This window comes from Melospiza georgiana, chromosome 1 (assembly GCF_028018845.1).
Source record: "Melospiza georgiana isolate bMelGeo1 chromosome 1, bMelGeo1.pri, whole genome shotgun sequence".
Taxonomy (NCBI): Eukaryota; Metazoa; Chordata; class Aves; order Passeriformes; family Passerellidae; genus Melospiza; species Melospiza georgiana.
In genome coordinates, this window is record NC_080430.1 from 19,279,724 (window position 1) to 19,299,764 (window position 20,041).

At 40.1% G+C, this 20,041-nt stretch overlaps 1 protein-coding gene across 2 annotated transcripts in view; it reads right to left on the minus strand.

Moving 5' to 3' along the window:
* MLLT10 (MLLT10 histone lysine methyltransferase DOT1L cofactor) overlaps positions 1 to 20,041 on the minus strand; it is a 123,432-nt gene that overhangs the window by 94,606 nt on the left and 8,785 nt on the right. For both annotated transcript variants that reach the window (XM_058026901.1, XM_058026892.1), the window contains exon 3: positions 6,614 to 6,668. In XM_058026901.1, coding sequence (XP_057882884.1) covers positions 6,614 to 6,668 — 55 coding nt within the window. The remainder of the gene's footprint in view (positions 1 to 6,613; positions 6,669 to 20,041) is intronic.

Sequence of the window (20,041 nt, forward strand, 5' to 3'; positions counted from 1 at the left end):
AAGAAATCTGACTTTGTTTGTAACTACAGCTCACGCCCAAACCAAGAGAATGTATGTATTATCCTATCATGGAAAAAATGAAAAAATCTTTATTGGAATGTTAGTTTCTTATGGGGGTTGCTTTAAGTTGTCAATTAGGATAATTAGGATATACCTCAATCCATTTCAGCTGTAGACTGTCACTGAAAAGCAGGATCTCACCTTACTGTTCACTTTCAACTGTACATCCTTGTCCTCTCCTTGCAGTATGAGTTTGCTGTGTAGCAGGGCAAATAATTTTTTTCCATTCATCTCATTACTAAATTTGTGGGAAACTTAATAGTTTACCTTTGAGCAAGATGAGTCAATGGTTTGAAGCAATCCACACTGAGGTCACATGATTATCACACACAAAACCATCAGTGCAGAAACACCAGTCAGGGGAAAACCACAGTCCCCTCCTTTCAGCAGAGGTCAACAGCTGTCCTAGATTACATGAAATTGCACCCTCCATTTCCACAACTATCAGATCTGCTGACTGACCCAAAGGCTGAGCTCTATCCAACTCTGCTGGATTCACCTTTCAAACGTGTACTTAAAACCATTACTGTTACTCTTTGCCAAAGGGAAAGATTAAGCACTATTTTAAACCTTTAGTTAAGTGTCTCCTCATTAAGACATTCCATCCCTGCTCTTCCTTTCCTGTTAAAGCAAGAAAACTTGCAGATAAGAAATCTGTCAGCTGAAGTTACTGTCTTTTCCTTATTCTATTGAATAAAGATTTAGAGTTTGCTATAGTTAATACAGCATTATTCATATTATATTGTTTGATCCACTCTTTGAAGAGGGGTAAAAAGAAGGTGCCACACTAACCATTACAGCTCTCACTATTGTGGTTGATAGCCAACCTCCTCATTGGTATAGAATGGACAATTTGTTTAAAAGGTAAAATAAATACTATTTGTCTATGAAGAAAAAGGCTTCATCCTACAAAGTCCTACTACTGAATTTCACAAAATACTCCATTTAGAAAAATCTGAACCTCAAGTAAAGAATTGATTTGTTTCGAATCGTCACTCTGCAGGACAACAAATAGTTTGTTTTCAAAACAGCTACAGATGAAATTCCACTGGTCCACTGAATAAGCTAATAGTTTTAATAATTTTATCTGGCATGCTATGGAATTATTGAGTTTCTTCCACCTCTCTTAAGAAATCCTTTCATACAACAAAAGGAAGAAATATGTAAATAAGCACCTAAAATTTTATTTTTAAAGTTTCTACATATACACTCTGATTATCAGTAATATAAATCATAAATACACAATACTTTATATGGTATTACATTAATTTCTATTAATGCAGTATTTTAAATTTATTATCTTTTTTTCTCTTTTCCAGTAAAAAAAAATACACACACTGTTGTAAATCTGCTCAAAAAGGCCAGAACATTTGTAGGTAAGCACTTGCAAAATGCATACATCTCAGTGTGTACATATAACATTATACCATCCACATTCTTAGACATTAACACCAAGAAAACTCATCAGAACAGTAAACCAGACAGTGAGATTCTGATAATAACAACAGCAACAGGAAAGCCTAGCATATAATGTTTTTATAGACTTGGGAGATCCTGCCACTAAGCCAGGGGGTGGGAAGAGGGTCTGGACCATGACATAAAACCACCACATTGTTCGCTGGCCTTTCCCCAAGCAGCTGCATGAAAGAAGTCTTGGTGAAAAGTCATACAAAGAATGCTGTTACACAGCATTCCTGATCATCATCCACTGGAATCAGATTTCAAAGTAACAACTTGTATAGCAAAATCAAACCTTTTAAGCTTGCAGAAAATTGTGGAAAAAGATTACTGCAAGAAAACGATTTAAATGCGAGATGCACTACATTAGATACAAGTAAACAATTTGCTTAGAAAACAGAATGCATACTCAGTACTATGACAAGATAAAAGAACTGGGATTCAAAAAGCTATAATCAGTCCAAATGGTCATGATTTTATTTCCTCCTCACTGAGTGTCAAAAATCCAAAGGAAATTACTGCAACAGTTTAGGAAATATTACTGAACTGAAAGGCCCAAAACTGTCAAATGCCAACAGTTCTCAAGCATTTTCAAACAAATGCTCACTTGTTATATCTCTGTTTTCCAAATAATGTGTTTATATTTTATCCAACTACTAACCCACTTACCAATCCACCAAGCTAAAGGAAAATTAATCTTTCAATAGCCTTCTTACATGTAAGACAGCAAATCAAAAAGCAACTCATATACACATCAGGTTTTCTCATTTTAAAAAACTTTTATATCTAGTCATGTTTAAAACCACAACATGAACATGAAAACCAAATTCATCAACGAATTCTGTCAACAAATATATTCAGAAAGAAAAGTTGCTTTTTCAATTCAATCTTCCTTTTCTACTTTTAGTATCAGTAAGGAAAGAATAAATAAAAATTTTTAAAAAAAGAGGTAATAGCCTAACAGAGTTTATATAATTCCAGTCTCTGAACACAGGAAAAGTCTTCATGTTTATGTAAAAATCAAGTCCAAATGCAGGAAGGACTATTTTTTGTTCACAAAACTTAAGCATAGCCCTAAGACAGTCATAGGTATTAGGCAAACAAAGTATTAAAACTTATTCAAAGCTAATTCCTAAAATTTCTGACAAACATCCTGCTCATAACTATGCAATGTCCTATTACTCTTAAAACTTAATTAAAACAAATGTATAGCTAAACACAGTCAACTCTTAACAATCCTTAGGACAGATAAACCAACTGACAGATAAGCCACACCACAGATACTAGTCCAGACTCCTAAATCTATTACATTATTCAGCTAAATCTAAGAGTATTGTTTCTAGGATCTGTGTAAGTGCAGGAGCAGAATGGCCATTTTCACACAGTGCAGAGACTGAACAAGCACGTGCAAACTGACCTTAGCTGCTCCTGCCCAAGGTCACTTAAAGTCTCTGACAATGGAAAGCACAGGAGGGACACTGAAGCAGACTAGGACATATCCCACACAAATCCAGACTCAATTATCTTTTTGGGATCACTTCAGGTTCTGATTACAGCACCAGTAGCCACCAAGAACAGGCAGTCATCTGTGTACTCTCCAGCAAACCCAGAAAGATTATGGGAAGAGGTATTGGAAAGGCAAGCACAGAATAACTGACCCTTGCCATCCCAGTTTGCAAATAGCAAGTATCAAATTTGATCAAATAAAACCATGAGGTAACAGGTTCAAAAGAAACTCATGGACACATCATACTGATCAGCCTTGCCACACATGGACACTAAACTTATACTTTATACAGAAGGGAACACTTCAATAACCTGATGGACTCATCTTCCATCAAATACAAAAACACCATGTCTGGAGCAAGATGTCCCAAAGCATAAATGCTTGTAGGCTAGGAAACTATTCTGAGAAGGCACAGAAGACCCTTCTCAAGAATCTAGTCCATAAAGTCAAAGAGAGCAGGATAAATGTTGTTTGGCCTCCATGATATGTTCCTCTCCTATTACTATCTCAAGCTGTCACTTTTAAGCTCTCTGTAAAATCCTTGACAGTACTGCTCCAATAATGCTGCATTTCAGAAATCACTGAAAACTGTAATTCTGTATTTGCCATAGATGACACTAGAGGACCCACATTAACCTGATAAGCACAACTAAGGCAGAGTCAAACTCCAAACAGAAATATAAAATCTAAAAAAAATGGTGATCTCTAAAAGGCCAGGTAAGCAGCAATAGGCCATTAAAAGGAGGGGCAGCAGGAGGAAGAATGCACACAAAGGAACCTTGCACTATGTGGGGAGGTGGGAGACAGGGACAAAAAACTCACAAAATACCAACATAACCACACCATATGCTATCAAAATATATAGCAAATTCATTATACTTATAGTCAGTTAATAATACTTCTAAACAACACAAGTTTGATTCCCAGACTACTGCCATACATGTAGTGCCTCAGAGATCTTAAAGGCAAGACAACACTGTTACAGAGGAGCCCTAGGATTAGGCTGCCTTCAGTTACAGTTGTGCAAGTGACTCAAGACAGATCAGATAAAGGTTGCTGCTAAAAGAACCCTCCTGGCCATTCCCCCTATCAGCATCAGCATGGGCAGCTAGGGCAGGGAAGTTTGCATGCAGCTGAAAAGGAATGCAGGGCAGAAAAAAAGGAAAAGTTCTAAAAACAAGTACCATCACAAAGGAGGAGGAAACAATGTATAGCAAGGACTCTCACTGCAGTAACAGCATCTTACTGCAGGTTATGAAAATCACAGAACGCTACAGTAAAAGCTCAGTAGCCCATTAATCTTCCCAACATAAAAGAAAATACAGTACCTTCAATGCCCAAAATACAGTCCTTCACCTTATTATAAAGCAAATATCCAGAAGACTCTTAAAAAAAAACCTACAGGAGCAGCAGGCCATCTATGGACTAAGCAATCTGCACACTCAAAACAAAAAGCACTCTGTTTTTTTCTGGCTACAAGAAAAAAATGAAGTTACTTGTTGCCAGAAGGCAGAAAGAAGAAAAACCTTCTATCACTGACTTAAAATCAGTAATTTCTTCTCTTGTTCTGAAAAGCTAAGACCATTTAATTATCTCTATACTTTGTGAAAGACTGCATAATTACAAGTTTATAAAGCTAGATCCTTACAAGGTTTTACCAGAAATGTTTATTTCTAAGTTTCTTCTCAAATATCTGCATCTTTTTATCATTCACTTGGCAACGAAAGGTGTAACAGCATTTAAAAAAAATAAGTATTAACCTACTGAAAACACCACTTCAACTGGCAAGCCCATTATCTGATCTTCAACAGTATTTCTTTAAGTCTAAAAATCTTCTGGTACAATCTCGTTAGGCAACTCTATGAAAGGAAAATTTCAGGTAAGAGTGCAGATTTCTGAAATGCAACACCAGTCAAAGTGTTTTCCAAGGTGCACATCCTTCCATAAAGCTATTATTTAAAAAACATTTGGTCCACAAAGTAGAATTTGCTATTTTCAACACCATGGACACGATCTGTTACAGAGGCTGGGTGTTTTCAGAAGAAAACATAAATTCCTATGCCTCTCAGCTATGAAATATTCAGTATGAAGTTTTCACTGATGAAAACACTTGGGTATTAAAATTATAGTACAGTGTTATATCTTTGCATTGAAACTTAAAGCATTTCAATCTTATAGAGTAATTCACTTTCAGACAAGAACTTATAATTACAATTAATAGGATGCTCACATCTTTGATGCACACTATCAAAGTAAGTTCTCAAGACTCCATGCTAAGAAAAAGTTTCAAGACCACTACAGCATAATAGCAAAGCATTCCCAAATACTACTTTAAGTATAAAACCAAAATACACTTCAGCTACTTCACACTTCACAAATTTTCCTGTATATTTCAAGACGTTTGAGGCTTTCTTGTTACTATTTCCTAAAAATAAAGTGTCCAGCTGCAATTTCTAAAGAAATTAATTCAACAGTTCACGTATTGACATGAGAGGAATAATAAAGAAGAGGAATAAGACTTAAGTACTGGGTATTAAGTTGAGTGATGTGTTTGAGTCAGTTGACAATAAAATGGTAAACCCAGAGCATATATATATATATATGTATATATATATATATATATATGAACAGAGCAGTCAAAGGTACACAAGGGAAAGGACAGATCAGCACAAACACGTGCAGGCCCTGTGTTCCTGCAACTCAACTACAACAGAAATAGCAAAGCTGCATCAACACTATGTTAAGACACAAATTAGGTAGAATATCATGTACACAGCATAGAATCTGCAGAATACAATTTCCATAGACTGTCCAAGTGAATTCCAGAATACAGATCATACTTTCTCCTCTCACAAGAGAAAAGGCTCAGTATCAAAATGACCAGGCTATTTACAGATAGATGATGGATGGGAATTTAGAAGTATCTACCAGAGAGAGAAGGCAGCATTCCAGAAGTGATTCAAAAGTTAAGTGAAATTTTACACTCATATTAACCCAGCTATTAGTATAAATATAATCAAGCCAGGATATCCAGTGGAGACTTTCTCTAGCAGTTCTACTCAGCAGGAGCTGAACTGATGATAACCTGAACAGTGAAATTAGAAAGATGCAAGGCAGAGGTAATCACTACTGCAACTTTCCAGCTCTAACTTCTTTGTTACAGAACCTATTAGTAAATCAGGCATGAAAGAGTCAACCTTTGAAAATGCACTGGTGCATTCAGTCTGGGCTATAGACATAAAAATTCCACTTTCCTCCATGAATGGTGCACTTTCAACAGCATTCTGTAATGCTCAGGCTCCAACTAAATACACATAAAATTCATCCATTTTACCCATTAAATCTTATGTTAAAATGCAGTTTTCCTATTGTAACTTTTTTCCTAAAAATGAAACCAAGAATAATGATAGATGTCCTCAAAGTAAATTGAACCTGAAGTGGACAAATAAGGGTTACTCTAAAACAGTTATCTCTTTCCCAAGCAGTCAGTGTTTTCTTTTATGTTTAGGATCCCTATATTTTTTTTCCACAGATTTATTTCCCTCATACAAAATAAGAGAGATCACAAAAAGCAAGAATAAAACTTACCCCCATTATCTGTTCTCTTTAAAGCACCATCCTTATGAGGGCATAATTCACATCTCTAGGAAAAAAAGCAAAAGTAAAATAAAAAAATGGAATGATCACAGAAGCATTGAAAAAGAAACCACACACATTAAAACTGTTATCTGATATTAAGGAAGCAACCATTCTTTACAAGTGAATGGGTGTGTTTTCCCTTAACCTTTACTTGAATATTAATGTTATTTTGTGAAAAATAAAGCTTTCTCCTCCAGATCTTCAAACTATGACACACATTAAAGCTACTTGCAGTTCCACCTCCAATTTTCTTCCTGGGTTTCACACCCGGGAATTCTGAAGAGAAGCCTCCAAAAGCTACAGCACAGGGTGGACTTAAATGCCAAGAAGCCTGGACAAAGTCCAAAAGTCCTTACTGTATTTCCTTGTCCTAGGCTGTCTGTATTGACCAAGATGGTCAAATCATGAACAAGTGCTGTGGATACAACCAGCACAGGTGCACATAGCTATGGCTGGCTACAGTCTCTGCTGGCTGCCACTTACCCTGAGAGACAAAAACAAACCACACTTTCTGTCTCAGAAAAAGGAGGTCAGAAGCTGACAACTGTAGCAAAACTACACGTCCAGAAATAAGCAGTTTCATCACAAAATGACAGAATAAGGTGAGTTGCAAGGGACCCACAAGGTTCATCAAGGCCCAACTCTTAACCCTGCACATCACCACCCCAAGAGTCACCCCAATGTGCCTGAGAGTATTGTCCAAACACTTCTGGAACTCTGTCAGCCCTCCTGGAGCTGTGACCACTTCCCTGGGGAGCCTGTTACATGTACAACCACACTCAGGGTGAAGAACATTTATCTAATATCCAACCTAAACCTCCCCTGACACAACCTCAGGCCATTCCCTCAGGTCCTGTTATTGGTCACCACAAAGAAGAGATCAGTGTCTGATCCTTCTCTTCCCCTCATGAGGAAGTTGTGGACTCAAATGATGTTTTCCCTTAGTCTCCCCCAAGGGGAACAACCCAAGAGACCTCTGCTGCTCCTCACACAGCTTCCCTTCAATGTCCTTCACCATCCTCATGGCCCTCCTTTGGACACTCTAACAATTAAATCTCGTTTTTATATCGTGGCACCCAGAACTGTCCCCAGCACTCAGGGTGAGGCCACCCCAGAGCAGAGCAGAGCAGAGCAGGACAATCCCTCCCTTGCCCTGCTGGCCATGCTGTGCCTGATGCCCCCCAGGACAGGGCTGGCCCTCCTGGCTCAGGTTCATCTTGCCATGGACCAGGACCCCCAGATCCCTTTCCACAGGGCTGGCTCTCCAGCCTCTGATTCCCCAGTCTGTCTGTACATCCAGGGTTGCCCCATCCCAGGTGCAGAGTCTGGCATTTACCCTTCTTAAACTTCATAGTGTCATTGACTGCCCAGTCCTCTAATTTTTTAAGTTCTCTCTGCAGGGCCTCCCTGCCTCCAAGGGATTCAACAGCTCCTGCGAGTTTTGTATCACTTACAAACTTGGTTAGCGTCCCTTCCAGTCCTGGGTCCAAGTCATCTATGATGTAATATTCTTCCAACATACACCAGGATCACAACAGAACAGTTTTTCTGCTATCACTGCCTCCTATCAAGCTCCTAACATCATGTTTACCTTCATGTCCTAGAGCATGCAAATCAATTCCAAACCAGAGATGACAGAAATTACTAGATTTGACCCACATTCCAAGTGCTCCACATTACAAGCACAGGAACACCACTATAGGGGATCCTAAACCTAGGAATCACCATATTATAACTTTTAAATATTTCCAGATTAGGGACGACTCAGAGCACAGAAACCTAATAATCTTAAGCAAATCAAGATCATCAGATACAAACTTAACACCATATCCTTCAAACAGAGTGGGACACCTGTTCTCACTGTTCCCTGAACAGAGCTATTTTCCATTACCAGCTAACTGACAAGACAGCAGATAAAGGAGCCTATGATGCTAGCAGTGCCTCAGAAACAGATTGTGCAAACTTATTTGAGGAACTAGAAATTCCATTCCTGAAATTCATATGGCTAAAGTATATCTTGAGGACTGTCTTAACCTGTAAGAAATTTGTAATACTATCTTTCTTAACCTGTAAAAAAATTTATATTAGAGCAAAGAGGCTTTCATAGAGGATAAAATAGAAAAAAAAAACTTTACTTAGTGCACTGGTACAGAGAGCTGCAAACAGAAAGAAAAATCTTTAGGATTGTAGCCTTTTGTCTTTTGCTTCACTCATCTGTCTCACACACTCACAAAAATGACCAGCAATTTATTGAAAGCCAGCATTAAGTCTATGGTGAAATTTAGATACAAAAGTGGCTGAAAACATCTTAATCATTCTGCAAGTTGCCTTCAAACTTGGATCCTTACTTCTTTTTTTTTTAGTCAAGACACTGAAATGAACTGATCAGTTCATTTTAAACAAAATCCTACATATTCAGTGTATTTGTGAGCTGTATCTTAACACTTCAGCAGGTATGCATTGATGGTCACAGTGCAATAAAGTTGGCTCCCAGTCCAAAGCTGCAAACTGGCAGCTTAATGCCAATGAGAGGAGATGATGTAACTGAGAGAAGAGAAGCTGTTAACAGATTCTGCCTTGCCCCACCTCTGCATGCCTATGGAAGTCTGACAAACATTTTCAGTAGTGGCAAAACCAGTTTAAGAGGTTCTCTTCTTCCCTTCACCTCCCCCTCATTAACTTCTCCCTCCACCACTCCCTCAGCTACTGACACAACTATCTGCTGGGCTGCCCCTTAGAACAGATCAGTGAAATAGAATGAAATAAACTTTTTAACCTTTTAAATTCATTTCATATCAGTGATGCAATTTAAGTACAATTCCACAAACAGTTGCATCAGCAAAACTGAAGGCAGGGAGCCACAGCACTGCAGCACAAATAATTAAAGAATTAGCAAGCTACTTGTGCAAACTTTACCACAAAATAAATCAAAATGATCACAGGACACTAAGATGCAATGACTTGAGCCAGTCTTTTATGCCAAAGAGTTAAGCATGCTCCATTCAGTCTCATCAGCTTCACCTGATTTATTTGTCTTGGTCTGCAAGGACTCAGGTCCCTCATTAATCCTCTGCAGTCCTGGCTGCAACCAGTCAGAGAGGATGCAAGACAGAAAACTGAAGTGGAGGTGGAAGCTTTGACAGTGGAAGAAAACTTCAGTGCAAAACCTGAGTGCAGAATCACACTCATCTCTCATGGTGCTGAGAACTGGTAACTCTGCAGAGATATTTGCACTTCGATGACACAGAGCACTTCTGGGGCCATGAAATCTGGCTACAATCTGCAATAAGGTAGCACCCCAGTAAGCTAACAGAGCACATAGGTAGCTACCCCAAGCTTCCACTGCCTTTCTCTGCTTCAGGAATCCAACTCCTTCCCAGCCTCCACACTCTCAGATTCTGTCACCCACTTCTGCTCTGCCAAGTTTCAATACACACCACACAGTAAAACCAGGAGCTCTGCCAGGTGGGAAACAGTGAATCTCACACCTTGAAACAAGTAACTAGCAGAGAATTTTATTTTCTTTCAATTAACACTTTATTACTAGCTCTAAAATGGATGGAATAATATTTTGATCCTTTTATCATGCATGCTGATGATGCAACACAGTATATGGAATAATATGATGAACCCTACAGATGGCCTCTAATATTTGAGCACACAGACCATGACATGGCTCTTTTCTCCAGTTTTGTGTTCTAAGTCATATCTATGGCAAAGATTTCTGACACAGACTTATTGTCTGAGCATTCAGAAACACTGTGGGGAACTTCTAAACCAGCTGGGCAGGGCAGAGGGAGTAGGTAGCAGGGGCAGATACAACATCTACAACACACCACAGCACAAATAAGGCAAGCTGCTATGACTGATCAACATTTCAGACAAACATCATCAGGTTAAGCAGCACAAATGTGAACACTACAGAGGCTGACTGTGACCCTAGAGAATAACCACGTCCTCTGGTGTGCTAAGGGCACCAGTCCAACACAGGGAGGTGCAGCAGCACACGCGGCGCTGTAGGTGCAGGCAGCTGAATGAGATCTGAAGAGAGTGAACAGATGAATACTGGCTGAAGGAACACAATGAAGTTGTAGAAAATGACATCTTCCTTTTCCTTCCTGTCCTTAGAGAGTGTAAGGACATCTCATTTTTGCAGCTCTTCAGTGGAAGAGACTAAGTTCATGGAGACTAAGTTCTGTCCATGCAGAATTGGGGTGAACTCTCAGCAGGAATGGCTTTAGACTATGAGGTCTCCTGTAGAGGACTGAAGTGAAACCAATCTCAGGGCTGTGGAGCTGGAAGAGTCTGACAGCGTGACTGTCACAACTCACTTCTGAGCTACATAAACAGCAACTTAATTAAGTAAACAAAGACTGATCCTATCCTTTAGCATTCAGGCAAACTGAGATTGCCTGGGTCTGATGAAAAACCGACTGCCTCCTGAGGAGTCCAGTCTTTAAAACATCACCCAGCAGAGAACTAAAATCAGAAGCATGCAAGATACATGCAGAAAAAGAAACTTTTTATCCCCTCAACATTATTAAAAAAGGAAAAATAACCAAGAAGAAATAAAAAACTGAAATAATTAAAAAAAAAAACACACACACACAGAGATGTCCACTAAAGATATCCATCAGAAAAAAGTTGCAAGAATGGAAGACCAAAGTAAAACAAGAAGCTAAATAATTCCAGCTTCCCATACTGAATCAGTTACAGTCCAACTTGGCTCCACAGCATTGTGGTATAAAGTGTTCTTCCTCTATTCTAGATAAATATGACTTTCCATTTTAACCAGGACTAAGAGCTACCTTAACCAGCATTAGGTAACATTATACAAATATCATTTTTCAAGTCTTTTTGGTACACCTAGCTCTACCAACTTTTCAACTGAAAAGGCATAGAGAAACTGGTTCAATCCAAGAGACTACCTTATTCATGTTGAAATTAAGGGAAAGAGAAAAAGGCAACAGTAAATAGAGAAGATAAAAGAGAGACAGGGACAAGACTATACATGCAGGAGAGAAGAAAAATAGTAATAGGAATATAACATTGCTCTTGCCTCAGGGTTCTGAAAATTTGGAGCACATTCATAAAGCATCATCTGCAGACACCCATTATATGCTGTCTCTTGTTGTAAGAAAACAAAGGTCAAAGAATTCTTGTGCACGTAATTTACTGAATTGTGGCCCAAGCTAGGCCATTGGAACCATTCACCTGAATAATGACTGTCAACCAAGTAAAATCCTGCAGGACTGAATTCCCAGCATTGCAATGAGGCAATAAAACGTTTCTTTCAATGTGACCTGTTAACCTAAATAACACAAGATCTACAGCAGATTAAACAGACCACAGTTCCTTAAAGCCAGCCAAGACACCGAGCTGCAGTTCCAGCTGACTTTACTACAGGCTCACTTTAAGGTAGCATAATTGCACTGCGCTGCCAGAAGAAGATCACTGACCATCCCCTGCTGTGTCCTTTCTACTGTCTTCCCTGCTCTGGGAAAAGCATTCAATTGACTATATGGAAATCCTAGCCAGCAACATAAAAATAATTTTCTTTTTTTCAGTCAGATAATTTCTTTGAGCCACCTTTCCATGAGGCTACACAACCAATGTCAGATAACAAATGTAACAGGAACACAGACAGGTGGTCAGGAAAGGATATAAAGGGTATAAATACCTTATCTGGGAGGTGGCATTATCTACACTGGCTACAAATCAGAGTGGAAGTCCAACTGAAGGCCTTACTTTAAAAAGGACAGAAGGAAGGACAGAAGGAAAGAAAGCATACACTTGAAACAGACTAATTTTATGTTGGTAGTAATGCAGGCAGATTTCTTGCTCAATTTTGTTTTGATATTTCCCTGACATTCACGTATTTCAAAATTTTCAACAGGCATCAGCCACATATGCAAAATGGTGTGTTTGGAAGCTTGAATTCCCTGTCAAGGTGCATATACCCAGCATGATACACTACCAGAACCATTTTTATTCTCCAAAGTACATTTTGATCACAGAATTACTGTTTCATACTGCTTGACAACAGAAAAAATAAAACCAAAACCCCAAACCCCAACAGTGTTTAACTGAAAGAAACAACTCCATGAGATTGCAACGCATGAACCATGAAGGTACAAACAACAAAAATAGCGAGTTACATACAATCAATCAGCATAACAGTTCTTAAAATCTGACACTCAACCTCTTCCAATTTTTTTCATCAACAGGAGTTAAAAGTTATCAGGCAAAACATTTTATTTTGCTGCTCTTGTTAACCACTAAACAAACAAAAGAATGGTTAAATCCACTTGTTGCAATTTTAGTTCATATTTTAGTGAAAACATGAGCTGGAAGACAGAAGCAGAGAACAGAATGGAGTCCCCACAATCCAGGAGGAAAAGTGTCAGTGACCTGCCATGCCACTGAGACAGCCACAAGTCTATGGGGCTGGATGGGATCCACCCAAGGGTACTGAGGGAGCTGGCAGAAGAGCTTGCCAACTCACTTTTAAACATTTACCAGCAGCCCTGGCTAACCAGGGAGGTCTCAGTTGACTGGAGATTAGCAACTGAAACACCTATGTACAAGGAAGGCTGAAAGGAAGACCCAGGCAATTGCAGGACTATCATCCTGACCTCACTGCTGGGGAGGTCATGAAGCAGATCACCTTGAGTTCCATCACAGGGCATATGCTGAACAACCAGGGAAATCAGACCCAGCCAGCATGGGCAGGTCCTGATTGACCAACCTGATCTCCTTTTGTGACAAAGTGACTCACTCAGTGGATGGGTGAAAGGCTGTGGATGTGCCTACCTGGACTTCAGGAAAGCCTTTGCCACCATTGCCCACAGCATCTCCTGCAGCAACTGGCTGCTCAGGGCTTGGCTGGGGCTCTGTTGCATGGGTGGGAAGCTGTTGGCATGGCCAGGCCCAGAGGCTGCTGCTGAATGGAATTGCAGCCAGCAGTGCTGCCCAGGGCTCAGTGCTGGCACAGCTCTGTTCAATGTCTCCAGCAATGATCCACGTGAGGGGATCCAGGGCACCCTCAGGCCCTGCAGACACACTGAGCTGGCTGGGAGTGTTGAGCTGCTGCAGGGCAGCAAGGCTCTGCAGGGGGATCTGCACAGGCTGCACTGATGGGCAGAGCCCAGAGCTCTGAGGCCCAACAAGGCCAAGGGCCTGGGCCTGCTCCTGCCCCTGCCTCACAACAACCCCTGCAGCTCCAGCCTGGGCAGAGTGGCTGCAAAGATGCCTGGAGGGAAAGGTGCTGGGGGTGCTGCTCAACAGCAGCTGAACATGAGCCACAGAGTGCCCAGGTGGCCAAGAGGCCAATGGCATCCTGGCCTGGCTCAGCAATGGAGTGGCAGCAGGGCCAGGGCAGAGATCATCCCCCTGATCATCCTCACTCAGCACCGGTGAGGCCACACCTCAAATCTGGGTTCAGTTCTGGGCCCCTCACTACAAGAAGGACATTGAGGTGCTGGAGAGGGTCCAAACAAAGGCAATGGAGCTGGGGAAGGCTCTGGAACACAAATCTGCTGAGGAGAAGCTGAGGGAGCTGGGGTTTTTTAGCCTGGAGGAGGCTCTGGGAATAGCTAATCTACAACTTCCCATCTCTGTGTTCTCTGAAAAAGGGTATAGCAAGGTGAATGCCAACCTCTTCTCCCAGCTAACAAATGACAGGACAAGAGGAAATGACCTCAAGTTGCACCAGAGGAGGCTTAGATTGGAATTAGGAAAAATCACTGAAAAGGTGATCAGGCTGACTGGAACAGGCTGCCCAGGGAAGTGACAAAATCACCATCCCTGAAGTGTTCAAAAGGCACATAGATGTGGCACTTAGAGACAGTTTAGTGGTGAATACAGTGGTGCTGAGTTAACAGCTGGATTCAATGATCACAGATTTTTTTTTCCAACCTTAATCATTAGATGATTCTATGAATCCTTCAAATTCTTATGACTTTTTTAAATTAACCTAGGAAGAAAGAGTCAATTGCCAAGCCTTTCATTGTTTTACTTCTGAATTTGTTTCAAATACATCTATTTTATAGCATTCTATGCTTCTAGGTATTTCTGTGCATAACAAAATGCACTAACTCAACACACTTTCCCAAGGCACATGGACAGATTTACAAAGGTAAGCAAAGCAGCTGATCAGAAGGTCAGTTTCTAATCGATGCCTTTCCAACTGGCAGCCCATGATGCTCTCAGCAGCCCCGACTCCCACTTAGCAGCAGCTGCAGAAGCTTGCAGCACATCTGACTGTGTCCAGATACTCATATCCCAAGTTCTGTGGTACAGCTTCACCTGCCTTCACCAGTATTCTGTAACATTTTGTCTCATTCTTGGGTGTTACCAGAAAAAAAGACACCTGTAGAAGTCACTCATAATATTCTTTATTATATGTAAGATGATCTTCTCCAATCCTACAGACTTCAAATATGCTAGGTAGTCTTAAATACTACTACTACAAATAATACCTTAAAAATAATAATACCCTAATAATATCTTAATATGTATTTAAAAACTGGTTTAGAAAGGTAAAGATCTTGATATGGGTAGTTATTTTAGTTAAAGCAAAACAATTTAATGCTGGCAGACACATACCTATTGCTGTCAAAAATATAAACATTCTGAGAAAAAAAGACTATTTAGAAAACCGCTCTGAACACCAAGTTTATTAAAAATCACATCTAGAGTTTCAGTTATGCCAATGCTGTACACACTTCATCTAACCTATACATAACTATTTGAAGTTCATTCAATTCTTTCAATGAAAAATTATCTTCTAAGCTCAACATGTTCTTGTTATTTATTTTCCTTCTCCCCTAAAGGATCTGAAATTAGTATTTCATTTCCTCCAGGGGAAAGAAACCTATATTTTCTAATTTCCTTTTATACTTTCTATGTTCCTCTTACCCTAGTGTGTTTTCTTCAATAGGAAAAAAAAATTAAAGTAGAAATACAACAACAAGTACACTGGAATGAAAACACTGAAGACAGGAAAAATTCTCTTTTCCCCCAATTAAGCCTGGGAAATTTTGGGGTAATTTGTGTTAGATTCAGAAAAATACAGTACTGAACAACCAATGTCAACACAGCTCTGTTTATAACAAGACACCACATTCTAAAGACACTTCAGTGAAAGTGTGCCAATTGAAATCGAGAACCACAGACAACCAGACAATAGTTCTTAGAAAACCTAACTCAAGTTCAGTTAATCAGGGACTATCTACAGAAAGACAAGAACCCTGAAGCCTCTAAAGGAACAGCTTTTAGCAAGACTAGAAAACAAGAAGAAAAACCCACAGGCAATTTGCAGAGTAGTGCAAACCAGTACACTGCTGCCAAGACACTTCATCTGGAAATTTAGATCTTCACATAAATTCTATCAATAGATGAGAATTTACAGGCAGCCAGCACAAGAACAGAGCCAGCAACAGGATATGCACCAGACTGACCACATCTACATCTGCAGGCAACAGCTTACCCCCACCCTCAGCAGTGACATTTCATGTTTCTATTCCCTGCTTCAAGCCATCCTCACTGAAGCAAGATCACTACTGCCAACATACAAAGAATAACCAGGAAAGATCAACATCGCAGCCCTTGAAGTCTCCAGAAAGTCTAGTAAAACTCACAAGCATTTCCAGCAGCTGCTGAAAATTACTGAACCTCTACTCACACCAAACTTAGGCTAACTATTCATACCAAACGTTTTTATTCTGATATTTTACTGATAATTGCTTTTGTGCTTTTCCTTTCAAACCAATTAAGTACTGTGAAAATTCCCATTAGAGTTTCTTTCTATTTTAACATCCATGCTTTGTAATACTTGCCAGAGTCAGAAGTTCACTTTTCCCCTGCTCAATACAGCAAAAAGGATGAGCTGCTTTAGGAACACCTGGCCCAGCCAAAGAAGAGACTTCTGTCCACACAATCAAATCCACACTTCTTTATCAGTTTCTAAACTACAGTGGGATAGCAATATACTTATCAATATTCTCAACCTACAGTATCTTCAGACCTTATAAACCCTACAGAAACTTTATAAACTCACAAAATACCCACCTTCACTATTTTGAACTAAATTACTCTATAAATGATAGCTTACAACCATGGCAGGATTTGAAGCAGAAGTCAGCAAGGAGCTAACTACATAATTTTTCAAATATCCAAAAAGAGACAAATTAAAGTTGCAATGTTTCACTGTGATTCACACCAGACTCCAGTGTTCACAAACCACAATGGAGAACCAACAGGAATCGAAGCACCTCCTGCCACATCCAAGAATCCCCAACTGGCTGACATCACTAATAGAGCAAACGAATGCCTGCTGTCAGCACTTCTCTTCCAAAGTGCTATGTTCTGCAACTTGACAACTTAAGAAATTAAGTCATCTTCATCTTCAAATAACCATTTCTCGATGCTGACAAATTTGCCAAATCTCTGCCCCATCTCTATTCAGTCATCTGTCCCAGGAGAAAGAAAGAACTTTTTCTTAAAGCAGACAGTTGACAGGTAAAAGAAAAACAGACTGACTACCTGAAGCATTTTGGGGTTTATACATGGATAAATTAAAGAGATTCAACTTAGTTCTTTTTATCAAGGCATCATATAAAAATATATGCAGATTTGGTTAGCTCTGTCAAAAACATCTACTACTGATAATAAATTTGTAGAATATGACAAGAAGATTAGAAGCACTCAACATGCAAATCAGCATTGTTAAAGACCATCCACTCAGTAAGTACTACAGGTCATACTTAGTCATACTTTCACTCAATGTATAGAAATGAGATAATGTATAGTACAATGTAACATAATGATGACACACAGGGTGTAGCATGATCAGCCTACTCCAACTTTGGAAGTCCAAAACCATAAATCTCCCACCATTTACTCAAGATTAGTAAATCCTGCTAGATGTTGCAAAAATCCTAATTATAAACATATATAAAGTTTTAGTTTCACACATTGATCTTCAAGATAAAGCATCAGAAAACTATGAGAAACACCTCTCACATTTGGCTGCACGTCCAACTAAACATTCAATTTTTTTAATCAGCCTGAAAGTATGCAACTGGCCCAATTCAATCTACATTAAGAAAACACAACAGGCAATGGTTCATTTCAGTGCTCTTCTGCAACATCACAGCTTTATCCTAAAAATTCCCAGCTATAAAATGTTACATCAATTCTAAGCAAGGCTTCTCACAAGCTGAGGAACTCCTTGCTTACTTTAGAGACTTCTTCTGTCAGTGAATACAATGAAACAAACATTCATAAAACATTTCTGCATAAGGATTATGCAATTCCTGTAAGGGAAAATGTTTTGTTCTAGCCTCACTTTGGTTAGTAATTTTGCCAAAGAACCTTTAGACTATTTACTGAAGTACCTGTTATATTGACATCTATGCTAAAAAAATTTCGATCAAGTAGTACTTGAGTAATGCAACACTGTTTTAAAGCCTGAATACCCTATGTAACCATGATTTGCATAATGTAATTATAAACTACTGCACAAATTACATGGACATTTCAGTAAACTAGCTAATCAAAAGAAAAAGTAGCAGACCTTTTCTCTGCTGTGGGAAAGTGCTTCAGATAAGTTTATGAACTCATCCGTGTATTTACAAACCAAGTAACAAGTATGCATACAAGCAGGGAAAAATACAGCACACACAAAAAAAAGGAAGAAAACAAAAAATCATGAAAGAAGCACAATCAGAAGCAGCACTTACACTCCCACACTGATATGCTGGAGAAGTACACAGAAAGTACACTGCACTTCTGCAGCACCTTCTGCACTTCTTGTACTCCTAACCTTGAAGACCAGCCACTGTAAAACTAAACAATTCTGTCATCTTTCGAGTTGCAATACAACAAGGTTTTAGGTCTGTATTCACTTCATACACCAACAAAACAGGAAAGAATATTTTCTTGGACTCATGAAATGCAAAGCAAACAACACTCACCTATATATGTAATGGACAAGAAACACACATCACTCAATCAACAGCATTACAAAATAAAAATTTTCACCTTCATCACAATCGGAACAACACAAAGTTTCCACAATCATTCTGCTTTTCTCCCTAACTCTGTTCAGTCCAAGTTTTGCTGGTACCTGCCCAATTATTCTCCTTATCCTTACTTCCTTATGCTCCATGTGTGGCACCAAGACACACCACGGCGAGCTGAACCTGGCTGGATACCAGGCGCTCACCAACACAGTCACTCCCCTCCCCAGCAGGACAGGGGACAGAAATCGAAATAACGGCTCCTAGGTCAACATAAAGACAGAGAGAGATCACAGGTAAAGCAAATTCTAGTTGGGGGAAAAATTAACTTATTACCAAGCAAGTCAGAGTAGGATAATGAGAAAATAAAAACTGAATCTTAAAATACCTTCTCCCCATCCTTCCATTCTTCCCAGGCTCAACTTCACCCCCCATTTCCACTACCTCCTCTCATCCAACAGCACAGAGCAATGGGGGCTGTGGTAAATTCATCACATGCTGCTTCCTCTTCCTTCCCAGGGGCAGAAATCCTCACTCTTCCCCAGTTCCAGCATGGTCCCTCCCACAGGAGACAGTCCTCCACCAACTTCTCCACCCTAAGTCTTTCTCACAGGCTGCATTTCTTCATAAGCTGCTCCAGCATGTCCCCCCTTCCCTGGGGAGCAGTCCCATGGCAAGATTGCTCCAGTGCAGAACCCCAACAGGTCCCAAGTATTGCCAGCAAACCTGCTCCAGCCTGGGCCCCTCTCTACAGGAGCCTGCCCTAGCATGGGCTTCCCCTGGGGTCACAACCCTCCTCAGGTGCATCTACCTGCTCCAGCATGGGGTCCTCCGCAGGCTGCAGGTGGGTGTCTGTTCCCTGGCTGGCTTCCATGGACTGCAGGGGTTCAGCCTGCCTTCCCACAGTCTTCACCACCAGCTGCAAGGGAATCACTGCTCCAGCACCTGGAGCACCTCCTCCCCCTCCTTCTTCACCGACCTTGGTGTCTGCAGAGTTGTCTCTCTCACACATTCTCACTCCTCTCTCCAGCTGCAGTTTCTGTTCAGCAGGGTTTTTATCTGTTCTTAAATATGTTATCTCAGGGCACTGCCACAGTTGCTGATTGGCTCAGCCCTGGCCAGCAGCAGGTCTGTCTTGGAGCTGGGCAGGCACTGGCTCTGTCAGGCACGGGATGTTTCTGGCAGCTTCTCAGAGAAATCCCTCCTGCAGCCTCCTTATTAACAAACCCTTGTCACACAAACCCAATACACAATGTTCTCCCTAAGTATCCTTAGGTAGGCCTTTTATCCAAGATATCCAGCTACAAACTAATATTCAATGCCTTCTAGACTGCACAGTCATTCATAAAAGCCA